The sequence below is a fragment of the Odocoileus virginianus genome, chromosome 21 (assembly GCF_023699985.2).
Source record: "Odocoileus virginianus isolate 20LAN1187 ecotype Illinois chromosome 21, Ovbor_1.2, whole genome shotgun sequence".
Taxonomy (NCBI): Eukaryota; Metazoa; Chordata; class Mammalia; order Artiodactyla; family Cervidae; genus Odocoileus; species Odocoileus virginianus.
In genome coordinates this window covers 3,109,619-3,125,598 of record NC_069694.1, presented here as the reverse complement: position 1 = coordinate 3,125,598, position 15,980 = coordinate 3,109,619, and the positions used below count along the sequence as shown (strand labels likewise).

General features: G+C 34.7%; 1 protein-coding gene across 4 annotated transcripts in view; it reads right to left on the bottom strand.

The window, feature by feature from the left end:
• The window catches only part of GNPDA2 (glucosamine-6-phosphate deaminase 2), a 39,264-nt gene that overhangs the window by 10,601 nt on the left and 12,683 nt on the right, over window positions 1-15,980 (bottom strand). For 2 of the 4 annotated variants that reach the window (XM_070451951.1, XM_070451953.1), the window contains 2 exons: window positions 14,144-14,328; window positions 8,610-8,784 (listed from right to left, as the gene is read on the bottom strand). In XM_070451951.1, the coding sequence (XP_070308052.1) occupies window positions 8,610-8,784; window positions 14,144-14,328 (360 nt within the window). Of the gene's footprint in view, window positions 1-1,638; window positions 3,039-8,609; window positions 8,785-14,143; window positions 14,329-15,980 lie in introns of those variants that run through there. The other 2 variants (XM_070451950.1, XM_020869389.2) reach the window with 2 other exon arrangements.

Sequence of the window (15,980 nt, the reverse complement as noted above, 5' to 3'; positions counted from 1 at the left end):
CAGTATTGTTTTAATATAATTTCTGAGATGTTCTGTCATACCGTTATGGCCAGGGGAAAGTTAGAAGTTGGTAACCTGGCACATAGCATGTACTGTGTGTTTGTTATTTAATATTTGTGCCTTACTTGTATGTTACTGTAAAAGACCTTGACGCTGGGAAAGACAGAGGATGAGATGGCTGCATGGCATCATCACTCAATGGACATGAGCTTGAGCAAACTCTGGGAGATAATGAAGGACAGGGACACCTGGCGTGCTGCAGTCCATGGTGTCGCACAGTCGGACGCAGCTGAGCAACAGAAGTGTTCGTACAGCTTGATACTTTTTTTTTCCCTTTTAACCTCTGACTTTTTAGGAAACAGTTTTACTTTTAGTAGTTGTACAGAAAGTATTTTTGAGATTTTTTTTTAGCACACTCTTCTCTCCCTGGCCACTTTGATAAAATGTGGTTTAGAGTTGTGTATTCCCCCAGAGTAGCAGTCCCCAACCTTTTCGGCACCAGGGACAGAGTTCCTGGAAGATTTTTCCACTGCTGGGGGGTGACTTGGGGATGATTGAAGTGCATTACGTTTTTAATAAAATTTTATTATTTTTGGGGGGCTGTGTTGGGTTTTCGTTGCTCATGGGTTTTTCTCTATTTGCAGTGCAGGCTTCTCATTTCAGTGGCTTCTCGTGTTCTAGCATGCAGGCTCCAGGGGTTCAGTAGTTGTGGCTCGTTGACCTTCCTGGATCAGGGATTCCATCTGTCTCTTCTGCACTGGGAGGCAGACTCCACCAGAGCCGCCAGGGAAGCCCTAGCTTACTGTGCACTCTTTCCATTGTTACATCAGCTCTCCCTCAGATCATCAGGCATTAGATCTCAGAAGGTGGGGACACTGCCCCAGAAGACCTTAATTATATTACTAAGATTTTTCTGTAAATTAAAATATAAACCATTAGCATTATAATAGCCACCACTTACTGAGTTTAGCATGTTGACAGCCACCGTGCTGAGCTCTGTAGACATCCCCTCATTCAGCCCACACGACAGTGGAGGCACAGGCACTGTTCCCTGTCTCTCAGGGGAGCAGCTCAGACCCCTGCATCCCCAGCATCAGACAGCGGCTCCTTCCTTCAGACCACAGTGCTCAGCCACCGTGCTTTACTGCCTCTTGTGGAGACATCTTCAAGACACTTCTTAATTACCAGGCATGGGACTGGGACATAATACTGATTTCACCAGTTATTCAAAAACCATTTATAATACTCAAGTCTACTAAAACTTCATTATCTAGAATTACAGCAGCATATTTTATCCTAACAGTCCTATTTATTTTTTAATTTTCTATTTAAATATTTCTAAGAATATATTTCAATCACATAGGCGATTAAGCAGGTATAGAAGTGATGCTTCTACTAGGTGGGCTTATAAAAAGCAAAATATGCAGAGTGAAAAGGAAGTATTTTTTACTCCCTAAGAAGCAGAATTAAGAAGTTGTATAGGCAGAGGCATTGTCTTTTAACTTAAATCTAACTGCATGACGACAACAAATAAAAAGTATTAATAAATGCAATCTCATAGCTACTATTAATTGTTAGAATATTTCAGATGCATGTGTTCAATTTCACTTCTGGAAATAAAATTTAGATAACTTAATATTTGTTTATTACAAGCTTTATTTGAGTTAAAGATAGAAAACAATATACTTTTATTTGCAATTTAATGATGCAAATGGTTATGCAATCTAAAATAGTTTACAGTAATTCCTTTTATATTTTATCATACCCTTTTATACAGTATATATATATATATAAGGAATAAAGCTAATCGTTTAAGAGGTTTAATAATAATTTTTCTTAAAAAAATTTTTCTTCAGTGTGTTTCTAGGTATAAAGCTCATAATTGCCAAAATACTTATATTAAGTGCCTGAACCCAAGTCATTAAATAAAACTAAGGTCACATTTGTAAAAAAAAAAAAAAAAGAAAAGAAAAAAAAGTGCTAAAGACGATGGTGCACAAAAAACATGCACTTAATACATACTTTCCAAAAGGACATAAACTGTAGTTTTAGGCACTGCCATCTCTTCAAATTTTCTGTACCAACAATATTTAACAGGACTTCTGATGTCCAGATGCTATTGTAGAAAGATGACCAAGGCAACCACGTGCAGAAAGCTTGTGTGTAATGCAGAGAAAATAAACATAGCATTTGGAAGTAAAGGCTTGCAATGATAGTTGTATGATACCTGAAAGGCTTGGAGTGTCGTCCTGTTATTAAAAAATTAAAGTCTAATAATGCCACTGGAGTCATATGAATACTTGATGTACAGAAGTCACCTTTAAAATGAATTAAAATTTGTAAATAGGCAGACATTTCTGTGGTGGTACATTGACAGTGTGGCTTCTGTAACAAGTAGCTGATCAACCATGAAAGCCAATTATTTCTCCTAAACCTTAGTATAAAATGGACACATTGTAAATATGGAATGTTTAACATAGATATTAGACTTCAAAAATGACAATATTGAAAAATCCCCCGTTTTAATTCATATTGCATAGCTGAAAATTCATATATGTATAAAAGTGTTCTGTTCATTCAAGCAGAATTCTGGTCCACTCTCCTTCAATTTCCTTCTTTCATACTGTACAGTGGCTCCACAAGTTTATTGTGCACATGCATTAAACCTTAAAGAAAAAAGCACATTTCTAGTTTTATTTCTAATTTGAACTGTACCTCATTTACTTTAGAAAAAGAAAGATTTAATAAAATACAACATATATTAGCTCCCGCCTAATACAAAATGCTTGTATTTATTGGAAAGATGCAAACAGAAATGTTTCAGCCTGTTTAGTTTTCCCTTCTCCAGAGGATCGTACTGACACAGGAATGGAACCTGGGTCTCCTGCATTGTAGGCAGATTCTTTATCTTTCAGACTGTTTAGTTTTCCTTTCTCCAGAGGATCTTCCTGACCCAGGAATCGAACCTGGGTCTCCCACATTGTAGGCAGATTCTTTACCGTCTGAGACACCAGGGAAGCCCCCAATACATAATGGTTCTATTTATTGGAAAGATGCAAACAGAAATGTTTCGGAATGTTTAAACTATCTAGAAAGTATCAATTTATGGTTATGAAATCGTAGATCTAGAATGGGGTACAGGTTCTTTAAGTAAGCAAAAGTAAGAGCAGTTTTGTCTTTAGAATTTCAGTATGACAAAATAACAGATTTGAATATTAATTACCTCTAAAGTCTATTGAGTTTGACTCTCTGAGGAGCTCAGAGTCAAACTCTATAGTCAAACTCTGCTGAGGAGCTCAGAACTGTTGTTACGTTAGTTCTCCAATGTATTATCCTATCCACTCAACTGGCAAATTATTTTTCACTCTTTTGACATGTGTGTTTACAATAGGGGTTGATGACAAGTCACTCAGACAAGTTTACTAAAACAATGTAGAAGATAACCTACATTAAATATTAATTTCCAAGTAAATTTAGAGTTCATCTTATAATTGGCATGGTTGTAAAATCTCCTTAATTATTAAAGCTTCTTGGGGAAATCTTCCAGTTACTCATGTCTCTGGGGAAATAAATGGTCCCAATTAATCAAATTTGGAGGTCAGAGAAATCAGTTAAATTTTACCATGCTGTTAAGAACATGGAGACTGGGGAAAGGGACTAATGTGGTTTTCTTAAGAAATGGAATTACAGGATTGGGGACACAGGGTACTTGCTAGTAAGAAAGTGTTATCAAAAGGCTGCAGAATCACTCTAAAATTCAAACTGTGAAGACCCATTTTTAAGAGGTAAGTAAAAGGACATGTAAAGAACACTAAAGTCCTACTACATGTAGGAGAAAAACCAGGAGTGGAACAGTCCTGAGAGAAATATTCACTAGTGCAGTTGAATGTTAATTACTCAACAGCTTACTTCAGTGTCTCATGATCACCTCAGACTTGTTGACAAAGTCCAGATCCATTTTCCCCTTCTATACCATTTCTTTAAAATATTAGTATATGGTATTATCTATCATTTGCTGAGCTGCTAACACCAGACAACTGAAATTCACTGGTGATGTTTTTCTTTTAAACTCAGGAGCAAGACTGCTTGACATTCCTTTCAAAATACATCGCAGATTAGCTACATTTCTTCATCTCTACAGCTGGTTGAAGCCACTTTCCTCTCTAATCTTCTCTCCAGCTCAACACCCTATTTGCATAATTTTTCCTTTTTTAATTAAAAAAAAAAAAAACTAGATGATACCATTCCCCTACTTAAAATTCTCTCATTGCTATGGTCACTTAGAAAATAACTTAGATTTCAGTCTGTTGTCTTTGTTTATCCCTCTGATCTCATGCCCTTCCACTTCCCCCTTCTGTGTTACACTCAACCCTGGCTTTGTTGCTGTTACCTCAGACAGGCTAAGCTTGGCCACAGTGCAGGTCTACATCTGCTGTCTCATTTAGCTGGGGATGCTCTTCTCCCCGAGCAGAGCATGATTTTCTCCTTTAGGCTTACTGGCTCTCAGCCTAAATGTCACCTTATAATGAACTACTATTTCACTTTCTTTAGAACAATTTGCACTCAGAAAATAAACTGAGGTTCAGGACCTTAAATTTTCTGCTCTAAATTTTGGGTTTATAAAGATCATGATACACGGTGGGAGCTCAGTAAACATTTACTTTAAAAAAAATCTGTGAAGGTTCAGTGAGATGGCTTCTGGGAAGCTTTTTTTTTTAATAAAATGAATTTAGAACATACATTGTTAAAAAGGAGAAAGGGAGAGAGTGGAGACCAGGATTCTGTAACTCAAAGGTCCTTAAGGCTGAAAAGTATCTAGAGCAGTGGCAGAATGGCTAGACATAGACGGATGCTTAATCACTAAGGATAAATCTAGAATCCTGGAGGTAAGACTGGAGGGACGGAAGTTAAAGTGTTCCACGCAGCTGGAGAGAGAAGGGTCAGAAGGTTAAAGTGAGTAATGGGAAGAGTTTGAAGACAGCAAAGCGAGGAGCACAATTAACCCAAGAAATGAAAGAGTTATGTATAACAAGAACTAAACTAAGCATACAGGCCCTTGATTGGTTCTGCCTGCACCTCGGGAATATGACAGCTATTTAGCTATCTGGCCTTATATATAAAATGAAGTAAACTCTGCTCAAAAGTTCAAAATAAAAAGCAAGGTACTTGTCATAGCGCATAAAAGTCCTATAATGATGTTTGGTTTCTATGTCTTAGATAATGTAATCTCTAATACTTGAATGTTTCTACAGTGACAGTTCCATAAAGTTATCTAACCTTCCCTTCCACGCTTAGCAGTGCTTTGAAGATAAAAAGCCTATGATAAAACCCATGAGAATGTGGACAAACCAACAAATACTTCATCCATTCGACTGTTTCATGCACACTCTCTCTGAAGCTAGATTTTAAATTACTTATTTACTGGCATATGTTATTTGCTCAAAAAATGTTAATACATAATATTTTTCTCAGGGCTGATAACTCCTCTCCTCCAATATTCTTTTGAAAGGCCACTGACATGTCAGCCCTCATTTGCCTTTTCACTAAATTTTTAAAGTATACGCAAGTCCCATTTTAGCCTGTACTTTTAAAACAATATACTTTGTTTTCTATTCTACTAAGAGGAACTTCTTCCTGCTACTGTGTCAGTTCATCCTTGCACCTGTGCTGTTGATTATGCCATTTTCTTGAAAACTAAACGCTAGGCATCTTCAACAGCTCTCAGTCCCATCAGCTCAATTAAAGTTTTCTTCCAGTACTATATAAAAATCTCCTTAATGTACCTTGGATTTCACAGTGATTTACGTAATTTAGTTCTTAAACTGAAATGGTATCAGCGTCACGTGCTTATCCCTCTACCTGCCCAACTTCCTAGAATCTACCAAGTGTCTCCAATGTACTAGCATCCTTTGAGATGCTGAACTAATGTAGTGAACCAAAACTAAAGCCCCTACCTTTATGGAGCTACATTTTATTGATATTTTCTCAAATCACTTAATGAGCCAGTTTTTATGAAGAATGCCAACTACTTCCAGGCAGGGAAACCTATACTTCTTTTGAGTAATACCACAGGAGACAATATATTTGAAGGCACAGTAACTCATGTTTCCTGACTGATGACATTAACTGGAAAATATAATTTACGTTTCCCAAAAATGAACATTAAAGGGTAATTTTTTATATTGCAAAAGTTATCTGCTTATGAAAAAAATTTACCAGATAATTACCTCTAAATAGAACCAATCTTATTTAAAACAACATTTAACTGGAAAGTTTACAAACAGTACGTAAACAGCAGCAAGGTTGAGATTGGAGAGGCCTGAGAGGAGACAGCAGAGACCATGGCAATCACAGCCGTGTAGTTTAGAAGGTGCAGGTCTTCTAGAGTATGAGCTCTCAGAGGATCATTCTTCTTGATATAATTCATCTACCATTTGCTTAAAGCTTTGACCATGGTAAGAATACATCAGAGCTTAAAAATGCACAATTTAAAACATCAGGATAAACATTACAAATCCAACTCATTCATAAAGTTTTTTTTTTAAACTAAACACTAGCTATGACTTGTACATAAAGCAACTTCCTACACAAGAATGTGATAAAACATATATAACTGCTACTTAAATCATAAATAGAAATAAGTAAATTCTAATAAAAATGATAAAAATGCATAGACTTCTGACATGTTGCCTGAAGAAGAAAAGCTAAATATAGATTTTATGGTTTGGTTCAATCTGAACTCATTCAAGGTCTATCAAGCTACTGGAGTAGGGCCTGCAAAGGATAAAACAAAGCAAAATGTTCACCATGATGATAATATCTTGAAAATATATTACTTCAAGGATGTAAAACATAGGTTTTATTAAAAAAAAACTGGAATAAAATAATTAAAATGTTTTTCTGTGATCTACTTATATCTTTCAAAAGATACATACTGAAGTAAACTTCCATTTGCTAATGATGTGTATTGTTTTACATGTAGTTAACTTAAGATTTCTTTAGGAGCTAATAATTAGAACCCTTCACGATTCCTGTTGACACTTTTAAAGGGATGGCAGAAGAAAGAATAGTGGTATGAATGGTATTTGAAGAATTAAAGATAACTATGGGATTCATTTCCTCCAGTATATCTAGCAATATAATAATGAGAACATAACAAGTATACAAAATTATATTAATAACATGTATAAATTTATGAAGTCAAACATTCTACCTTGTATCAAAATCCTTTACTATAAAATGAGGTCTATATATGTAGCCCAGAACAATATCTCAAATCCATTTTTCTCCATATTGAAGGAGGCATCCTGACAGAGGCTGATATCTCTTCAGAAATATGTTCAGCTTCATAATTTGTTAATTTGTAAGTGACGTAACATCTCTACTAAGCCTGTTAATTCACCTATAAATGGGATTATAAGAGTAGCCATGTCATAGAATTTTGAGAATTAAGTAAGTCAGTAAGTATATTATGTTTAAAATAGCGCCTGGTAATATAAGTATTGGCTATTACTATTTTCTAATAAAAATCAGACTGACAAAATCAGACAAGTATAGGGAGTTTATCTGGAAATTACTCGTGTTAGAAAATGGCAATGTTAATCTCTGAACTGGCATTAAAGTATGTGGATGCTGAAGACTGCTTCTGTTAACTTTGTCAAGGAATCTAATAGTTGTGATGAAACCTGGACTACATGGAAATATATGGGTAAGACGCCATCAAGAGCTCTATCTTATTCATAACCCATAACTGAGCTATTCTCTGTTTTTTATCTGTCAAATTACTAATTACAATTTTCAGTTTAGTTTGGTATATTTGTGACTTGGTAAAAAGCTGGTAATTTAACTGATAAAAATATAAATAACTGAAAGTAATCTAAGTGTTTAACAATAGGGAAACATTTAAGTAAACTATGACATCTATCATATAGCCATTAATAGTTTTGAAGAATATTTAGTAAAACAAGAAAATTCTCACAACAGGTTAAGTGCTAATACTAAACTCTATATATATATGATCAAAATTTCATGTTAAAAATGAGACTATTTTCCCTGCTTGCCAAACTTCATTTGTATTACAGTCAAGATTTTTTGACATTCACACTCTCCCATGAACCATGAGTTTGTGATTTCCTTTAAATTGAATTTTCAAGTTATTGCTATATTTCATGAATATGAGATGCTGAAAAAGTATAAGACATGCTATTATTTTATGTACCTCTAAGGAAAACTTGCTCCCAGATAAACTATATGAAATCTACTTTAAACAGCCCAATTTCAAATTAGATAAATGTGAAAAAGGCAGTGTCTTAGAGCTAATAAAATACAGTAACCTCTTTAACCTTGTCAAAGCAATGATATCCATGAAATACAAGTTTGGTTGGTTCAGTATGTATTTTTTCTAATATATATTAAACACCTAGTTATTAGAGTAAAAAGATTAAAAATGTATTTTCATTCACATAATATCACCAGTACACTTACTACATACTTTATGAATTACTGAACTATATATATGACTAATTACATCATATTCAATCACATTAAGTTTTAATTGTTATCTACAATGGAACATTCACCCAATCTACTTTTGAAACTTCAGTGCTCACCTTTAAAGTATTTCACAGTTTTAACTCTTAATTCTAAAGTAGCATCTTCATCACATACAAAAATAGTTCGGGGATGCTGCTGGAAAGCTGAAACAGTCCACATGTGATTGACTCCTTCTTCTATTGCTTTGTAGAGAGCAAATGCCTTGTGTGCGCCTGTAATGAGGATCATTACCTGAAAAATCATGAACAATTCTTAAAACACGTTCAAATGACTAAGAAGCTGTTTTTTAAAACAAAGAATTGAGCACCAATATTTTTCTGAGGCTTGAAATAAAAAGAAATAGCTCCATATTTCTTGATAGTCCAAGATATTTATTCCTGCTCTTTAAGGTAACAGGCAAGCACACAGGAGACAAAGTAAAACAGCATCTTGTAATGGAGCGTTACTAAATGCACCATAATGCCTCTGGTATTTAACACTTATGACAGTGGGTGTGCAGAAGGGACCTGGGGGAATAAAGGAAAAGAAACAAAGGCTACTTTGTAAAAGCAGAGTTGCACAAATCACATAACCAGGCTCTAGTTAAGTAGTAGATACCACTTTGGAAAAGCAAAGGACTCTGAAACAACAGACACTTTAAAAGTAATCTATAGAGTCTGGAGACTGTTCACTGAATAGGTGCTATATAAAGCTATTTTGGAACAAAACTAGGTTTAAGGAAGGATTCAGAATCTACTTAAATATAGGAACTATCCTTTTTTTCTCTTAAGACTCATATGTGTTACATAATTGAGACCTATCCTTAGGTACAGAAAATCCAAGCTCTTGGTCCCAAATCCCTAATAGCCTATGAGATAATTCAAAGAACATGTGCAAAAATGAGTAAGTGTATAGATGTCTGAAAGAATAATTTCTTTACCAGTGTTAGCAGTAACTCAATCCTATTTTACAAGTTAAAAGTTTATGAAATAAATCGTTAAACATTTTTTCTCATTACAATCATTAACTAAAAAATGAATGTTAAGGTGGTTGTAATTCTAAAATATCTATAACAACGTAAAAATTCTGTATTTTGTATTTTATCACCAGACCTTCTAAAACGTGGAGGAAATTAAAGATTAATAAAATCTTAAAAAATATCAAAGCCCAAAAATGCATTTAAAATGTGTATGAATTTCTGCTGTTTTTTATTGATACTTCTTGTTCTTAAGTACAGAAATCTCAGTTCAGTGAAGAATTAATTGCCTATAATTAAAGGCATTTTTTAATTAAAAGCGCCTGTAATTAAAAGCATTCTTTTAAACATTAACAATGCTTGACATAATAAGGTAAGCACAACACTTGATTAGTGGCTTTATTAATTAGTTTTCCTTATTGGAAATTAAAGACACAGGAGTTAAAAAAAAAAACAGTAATAAAATATTCAAGTTCTTTGCTCTGTCTTCTATTCAGAATCTTTGGAATTAGAACCCAAGAATCAGGGTCCCTTAAGTGATTACTATGCAATCTGGCATAAATCCTTATACTATCATTTGAAAAGTCTCTTTAAAGCAACTTAACACACACTACATTAAATGGGAATATGTAGTGGTAACTGCATGATAGATATTTATTGAAATGTTTATTTCAGGAGTTTTAAGATGATTTGGTGATTTCAAAGTTAAACACTGAACTTAGCACTTTCTATGAATCATCTCATTTAACTCCTCAAAACAACAGCATGAGATAAATACTATTCTTATTTTCCTGTTTTATAGATAAACTGAGGCACAGATATTCGGTACCTTGCTGAAGGTCTTGGTAAGGCTACTATATAAACAAGAGGTCTGATTCCAGCAACCACATCCTTAACAACTACAATAAGACATATAACCTTTAATTGAAAATTATGAAGACATATCTGGAGAATCAGGAATTGAAAAGCACTGTTCTCATAATTAATTTGATGTTGCTAATGTGATCATGTCTGCTCTATCTGTTCCACTATTTTCAAGGAATAAGAGAATAAATGTGAACAAGATTTAAGAGTAGCTCCTGTCTGAAACCAAGTCTTTGAGGATAAGTAGAAAAGGGGGCATTTCAGACAATTATAGGGTGGTCAATAAAAAGCTAGAAATCTGGTAAGGCTGGACCATAGGGTAATGAATGGAAGTGGCTAAAAATTGACTGAAATTTGATATATGAGCCTTTTCATGCCAAACAAAGGGGCTTGATACCATCTGTGGTGAAGTAGCAGGGAATCAGAGACTTATTACACACACAAGTAATAACTAAATTATGTTCTTTTAAAAAAATTAGGCTGTAATATAGAGAATGGGATAGGTAAAGAAAGGAGATAGGCATGAAGTTTAGGATGGGTTTGCAATAATCCTCAAGAATAAAAACTGATATAAACCAGAAGTAAGGCAGTTCTGATGAGAGCTGGTCCCTTCATTTACCTCTAAGTTAAATGGTGAAATGTGGTGACTGATAAGATGTGAAGAAGCTGAGAGTTTCAAGCTCAGATAATTTTCATGGAGAGTGTTGCTATTCACCAAGGGAGGCAAAGACAATTTTGGTAGAAAGATGAATTTTGAACAATTTAAGGAGCCACTTGAAAATATGAATTCTGCAGCTTCAGAAAAAGAACTGGCTGAAGATTGGTCGTTATCACTGTATTGAGCACAGTTGATCTGTTTGGAATAGTACCAAATCTCCTGAGAACAGAATTATAAAGTGAGACTGCTATTGATATGTTAATTAAACAAACAAAAACATGCACACAAAGAGGTCACTGAGAAGACTGCCCAAAAGTATGCAGAATGAATATACAGTGCTAGGATGAGGACCCGAGGCAGATGGAGGACTGACTGGGAAAGAATGGTCAGAAAGGAAGAATCATAGCAATTTTATGACAGAAGAAACAGGAATAGGTGATGAAAAAGAGGCCCAGTAGGATAAGACATGTAAAAGGATGGTGGTTTTAACAGTTAAGAAATCATTGGTGACGTCTCATATTCAGTAAGTCAACAAAATCAAAAGTGGATTTTTAAGTTTTAATGGTCATCACAAAAATAAAAAATTATTATATATAACAATTTTAAAGATGCTACAACAGTTAAAAACAATTTTGTGTCTTTTCTTTGGAAATTGCTTTAAAGATACATGCATTATCTTTAAACAGCTCTCAGTAAAAACAAATTTTAATGCTTTGTGGGTAAATTTGGCTTTTGCCAAACAGCCAAAAGTTAGTAAAAATCAGATCAGATAGTTTAGAGAGACAGCCAAGCTGTGGATGGAACCAACCTGTCTAAAATGAATTATAGGCAAAAATAACTCATTTAAACTATTTCTAATAATAACTGAATATCTGTATGTGACAGGCAGTGTACTGTGTTAGATATACATAACGCAATAATACTTGGCGATTATAAATTAGGAAAAGATATTAAACAACTAAACACAAAAAACAATTACAAACTGCAAAAAGTGCTATAAAGAAAAAGAACAGCACAGTAAAACAGAATAAAAGACAGTAATTTTGATTATCAGGATTATGGTCAGAAGAGGGAGCTCTGAAAGCTGAAAAGTGAATGGTGCTATTTTAGCTAAGCAAGGACTAGAAAAAGTGTAACATCTCCCAATTAACATCAGTGTAAGGCCTCAAGGCGAGAAAGGAGTGAAAACTGCAGGCAGTGACCTGTGTGGTTCACAATCTAGTAGATAGTTCTTAATTCCTAAGAAATCTGTAATAACTGACAGGTGTCACTTCTAACACGTGTACGGAAGGTCCTCATTATCTGAGCTGCCCAAAATGTGAAGACTTCATCTCCCAGTCAGATCTACTTTCCACTCAACAGAGGCATCTGCCCCACACATGGATCCACATTTTATGTGTCCTTGCAGTTATTGGAAATGACATTGAAGAATAACTCCCATCAGAGTTAAAACTACTAGCAGATGAAAATCTGTACACATTAAGCCCATTAAAATTGAAGACAAGCAAATCATTAAGTATAATCATGTGATACTTCTTTCAAAAGAATGTTATGAAAAATCTAGCAACATTATTTACAATAGCCAAGACAACAGGAACAACCCAGGTGTGTGTCAGCAAAGCGTTGGTTTAAGAAGACGTGGCTTGAGTGTACACACAGACACACACACAAATATTACTCAGCTACAAAAAAAAAAAAAAAAAATGGTGCCATTTGCAGTTAACATGGATGAACCTAGAGAATATCATACTAAGTAAAGTAAGTCATACAGAGAAAGACAAATATATAGTATCACTCATATGTGGCACCTAAAAAATAATACAAGTGAATCTATATAAAACAGAAACAGAAAACAAACTTATGGCTACCAAAGGGAAAGGGGGATAAATTAAAATATGAAATTAAAAGATACACACAATGTAAAACAGGTAAGTACAAGGACTCACTCCGTATGGAAATGATCTGAAATATGAATCACTTTGCTGCACACTGGAAACTAGTACCATACTGGACCTCAGCTGTACTTCAGTTTAAAAACAAAGAATGACGCATGACAAAGCATCAAAGCCCTTAGGAAAAGGATGAAGCCCTAGTAGCTTTGCCGTGATTTTCTCTATAATCATGCTGGGAATAAATACTATAAAGTGAATGGCATCATGTAATTTTGCTGGAAAACCTGAACAAAAGAAAAAAAATCAAATGTAGAACTAGTGTAAGAATTGCATTATAACTTAAATCTTGCTAAATATAAGAATCTTTTTCCATTAACTTTGGGTTTTGTATTTTAGAACTAAGATTGCTCTGAATTATTTTCAATTTATTTACCATGAAAAAGGTCTTTTTCATAAACCAATTATGATTTTCACATGTAAAACTCCTACATTCTGAATGACAGTTCTGTTTATGTATTCAAGCCTAGATATATTTATATCAAGATCAGTTACTTATTCACCATACATTGTCTATACTCTTTCCCCTGAACCTATCCGATTCTGTTGCCAGAAACGGATGGAGTTTGGGAGTTTCCATGTAATTTAACTACTTATAATCATGAGCTGATTCTAATTTGGTCTGTTATTCTCAAGGCAGGAAATAAAAGATGAATTAAAAACTAAAAAAATCTAAGAGTCTACTGTTCAGAACTCTTACCTTCTTAAACATACCAAATTTAGAACAGATCAAGTCTTAGAGGGGTTCTTTATCTACTGGAAACCAACTAAGCTATGCTTCTACAGTCAAGAAGCACATGACACTAAATTACCTTCAGCCTCCAAAAGCAGTTTAATGTTAATTAGAATTGCACCTTTGCTGTAACAAGTCCTTTCCCAAAACTATATATAAGTGTGATGTTAGGACTGCAAACTGGGAAACAGGAAGAGGCAAGTGAAGCAGTACCTCAAAAGAGGTGGTGCCTAATTTTTAATTTCCAGCTCCAAAGACTTAATTTACTTGAACTCTAAACATGGCAATGAGCCTGACAGAAATTACTGAAAGCTAGACAACAATTTATATTGCAGATATGATTAAATCAAAACATCACTTATTTGATACCATAATTTCTCCAAAATCTACAGACATCAAAGGAAAAACATCAAAGAACATTTAATTCTTACTTCTCTAGCATCCATCACTGTCCCCACACCAACTGTTAGAGCCATAGTTGGCACTTTTGATAAATCTCCGTCAAAATATTTAGCATTTGCCAAAATGGTGTCCATTGCTAGAGTCTTTAGTCTTGTCCTTGATACTAAACTGGATCCTGGCTCATTGAAAGCAATATGACCATCTGGACCAATTCCTTTCAAAAGAAATACATACATACACACATATACACATAAGTAAATGAGGTTTCTCACATAAAGTAAATACGTTTTCTCAAAGTTAAACATGATTTTAAGACCAAAGAAACAGTCATAAACACACTCACCTTGTTTTATCTGATAGCTGAATTTCTAATGCTGCAGTAAGATATTTGTTCCTATATTTGATTCAACAAGTATTTCAATGCTTTCCATATGCTTAGCATTGAGCTAGCGTGATTGTAACAGCAGCCAAATTAAGTATCACTTTATATCAGAATAATACTTTATAAAGCATTTTCACATGCATCATCTCAACATCAGACATATTTAACAGTCTTGTAATACAGTCAGATTAGGCATATCTATTTAAAATCAAAGGAAAATTTGATGCCCAAGGATAATATATGACTTGTTCAAGGTAATAATTTAGTAAATAACTAAGACAAAACTCAGCCTAAACCTTCTGATTCCTAACCTAGTAGTCTTTATAGTCACACTTTAACTTGCTTGGTTCTTAGTCTAGATGGGGCAATTAACTACAGGACCTCTCTGTAGTACAGTTTCCTCCCTTATAAAAATGTCTACACTGGACAAGTTATTATCTAAGGCAACAGTTTTCTTCAAACTTTTTTTGACTGTAACCTATAGCAAGAAATACATTTGACATTGCAATCTAACACACATATAAATACAGTTAAAATAAGAACCACATGAAATAATACTTACCCTTACTAGGAGTCATTCAAGCTACTTTTGATTACATTCCATTTACAAAAGGGAAATGCTGGATGTGACTGACCATACTGATCTCATAAGCTAATAATGTGTGACAACCACAATTTGAAAACATAACTTTAAGGAGATCTACTACCAGCTCTAATAGTCAGGACTGTCTCTAAAATATAGGCAAGAATATGACATTTCTTATTAGAAGGAAACTGGAGGCAAATCATTTTATAAAATCAAGAATCTTTCTGTGAGGTTATTACTAAATCAAGTTTTACATACATGGACCCTACCTGCTAGTCAGATTTCTGGCAACTTCAATAAAAAGAATAAACCCACAAGTTCTCTGGGTCAAAATATCTGTCACACTTATATTCTGCATATTTAATGATATATAGGTATATCATATTGATTTTTAATACATAATTCTGAAAACTTTTCCCCAGGCTACAAGGTAAAATATGACAAAGAGTAACCTGGCTTTGAAGGAACAAAGAAATGAAAACCTCAGGAAGCAGGTATCAACTTAGTCACTAACTCATGTCCAGCCCTTTGCAACCCCGTGGACTGCAACAAGCCAGGGTCTTCTGTCTGTGGGATTTCCCAGGCAAGAATCCTGGAGAGGGTTGCCAATTCCTTCCCAGGGGATCTTCCCAGTCCAGGGGTGGAACCTACATCTCCTGCCTTGGCAGGCAAGTTTTTTACTACTGAACTACCAGGGAAGCCCAAGATATGAACTACCAAAAAGCACAGTATGTGCTAACTTGCTTCAGTCGTGCGACTGTTTGCAAACCCATAGACTGTAGCCCGCCAGGCTCCTCTGTCCATGGGACTCTCCAGGCAAGGATACTGGAGTGGGTTGCCATTTCTTCCTCCAGGGAATCTTCCTGACCCAGGGATCGAACCCGGGTCTCTTTTGTCT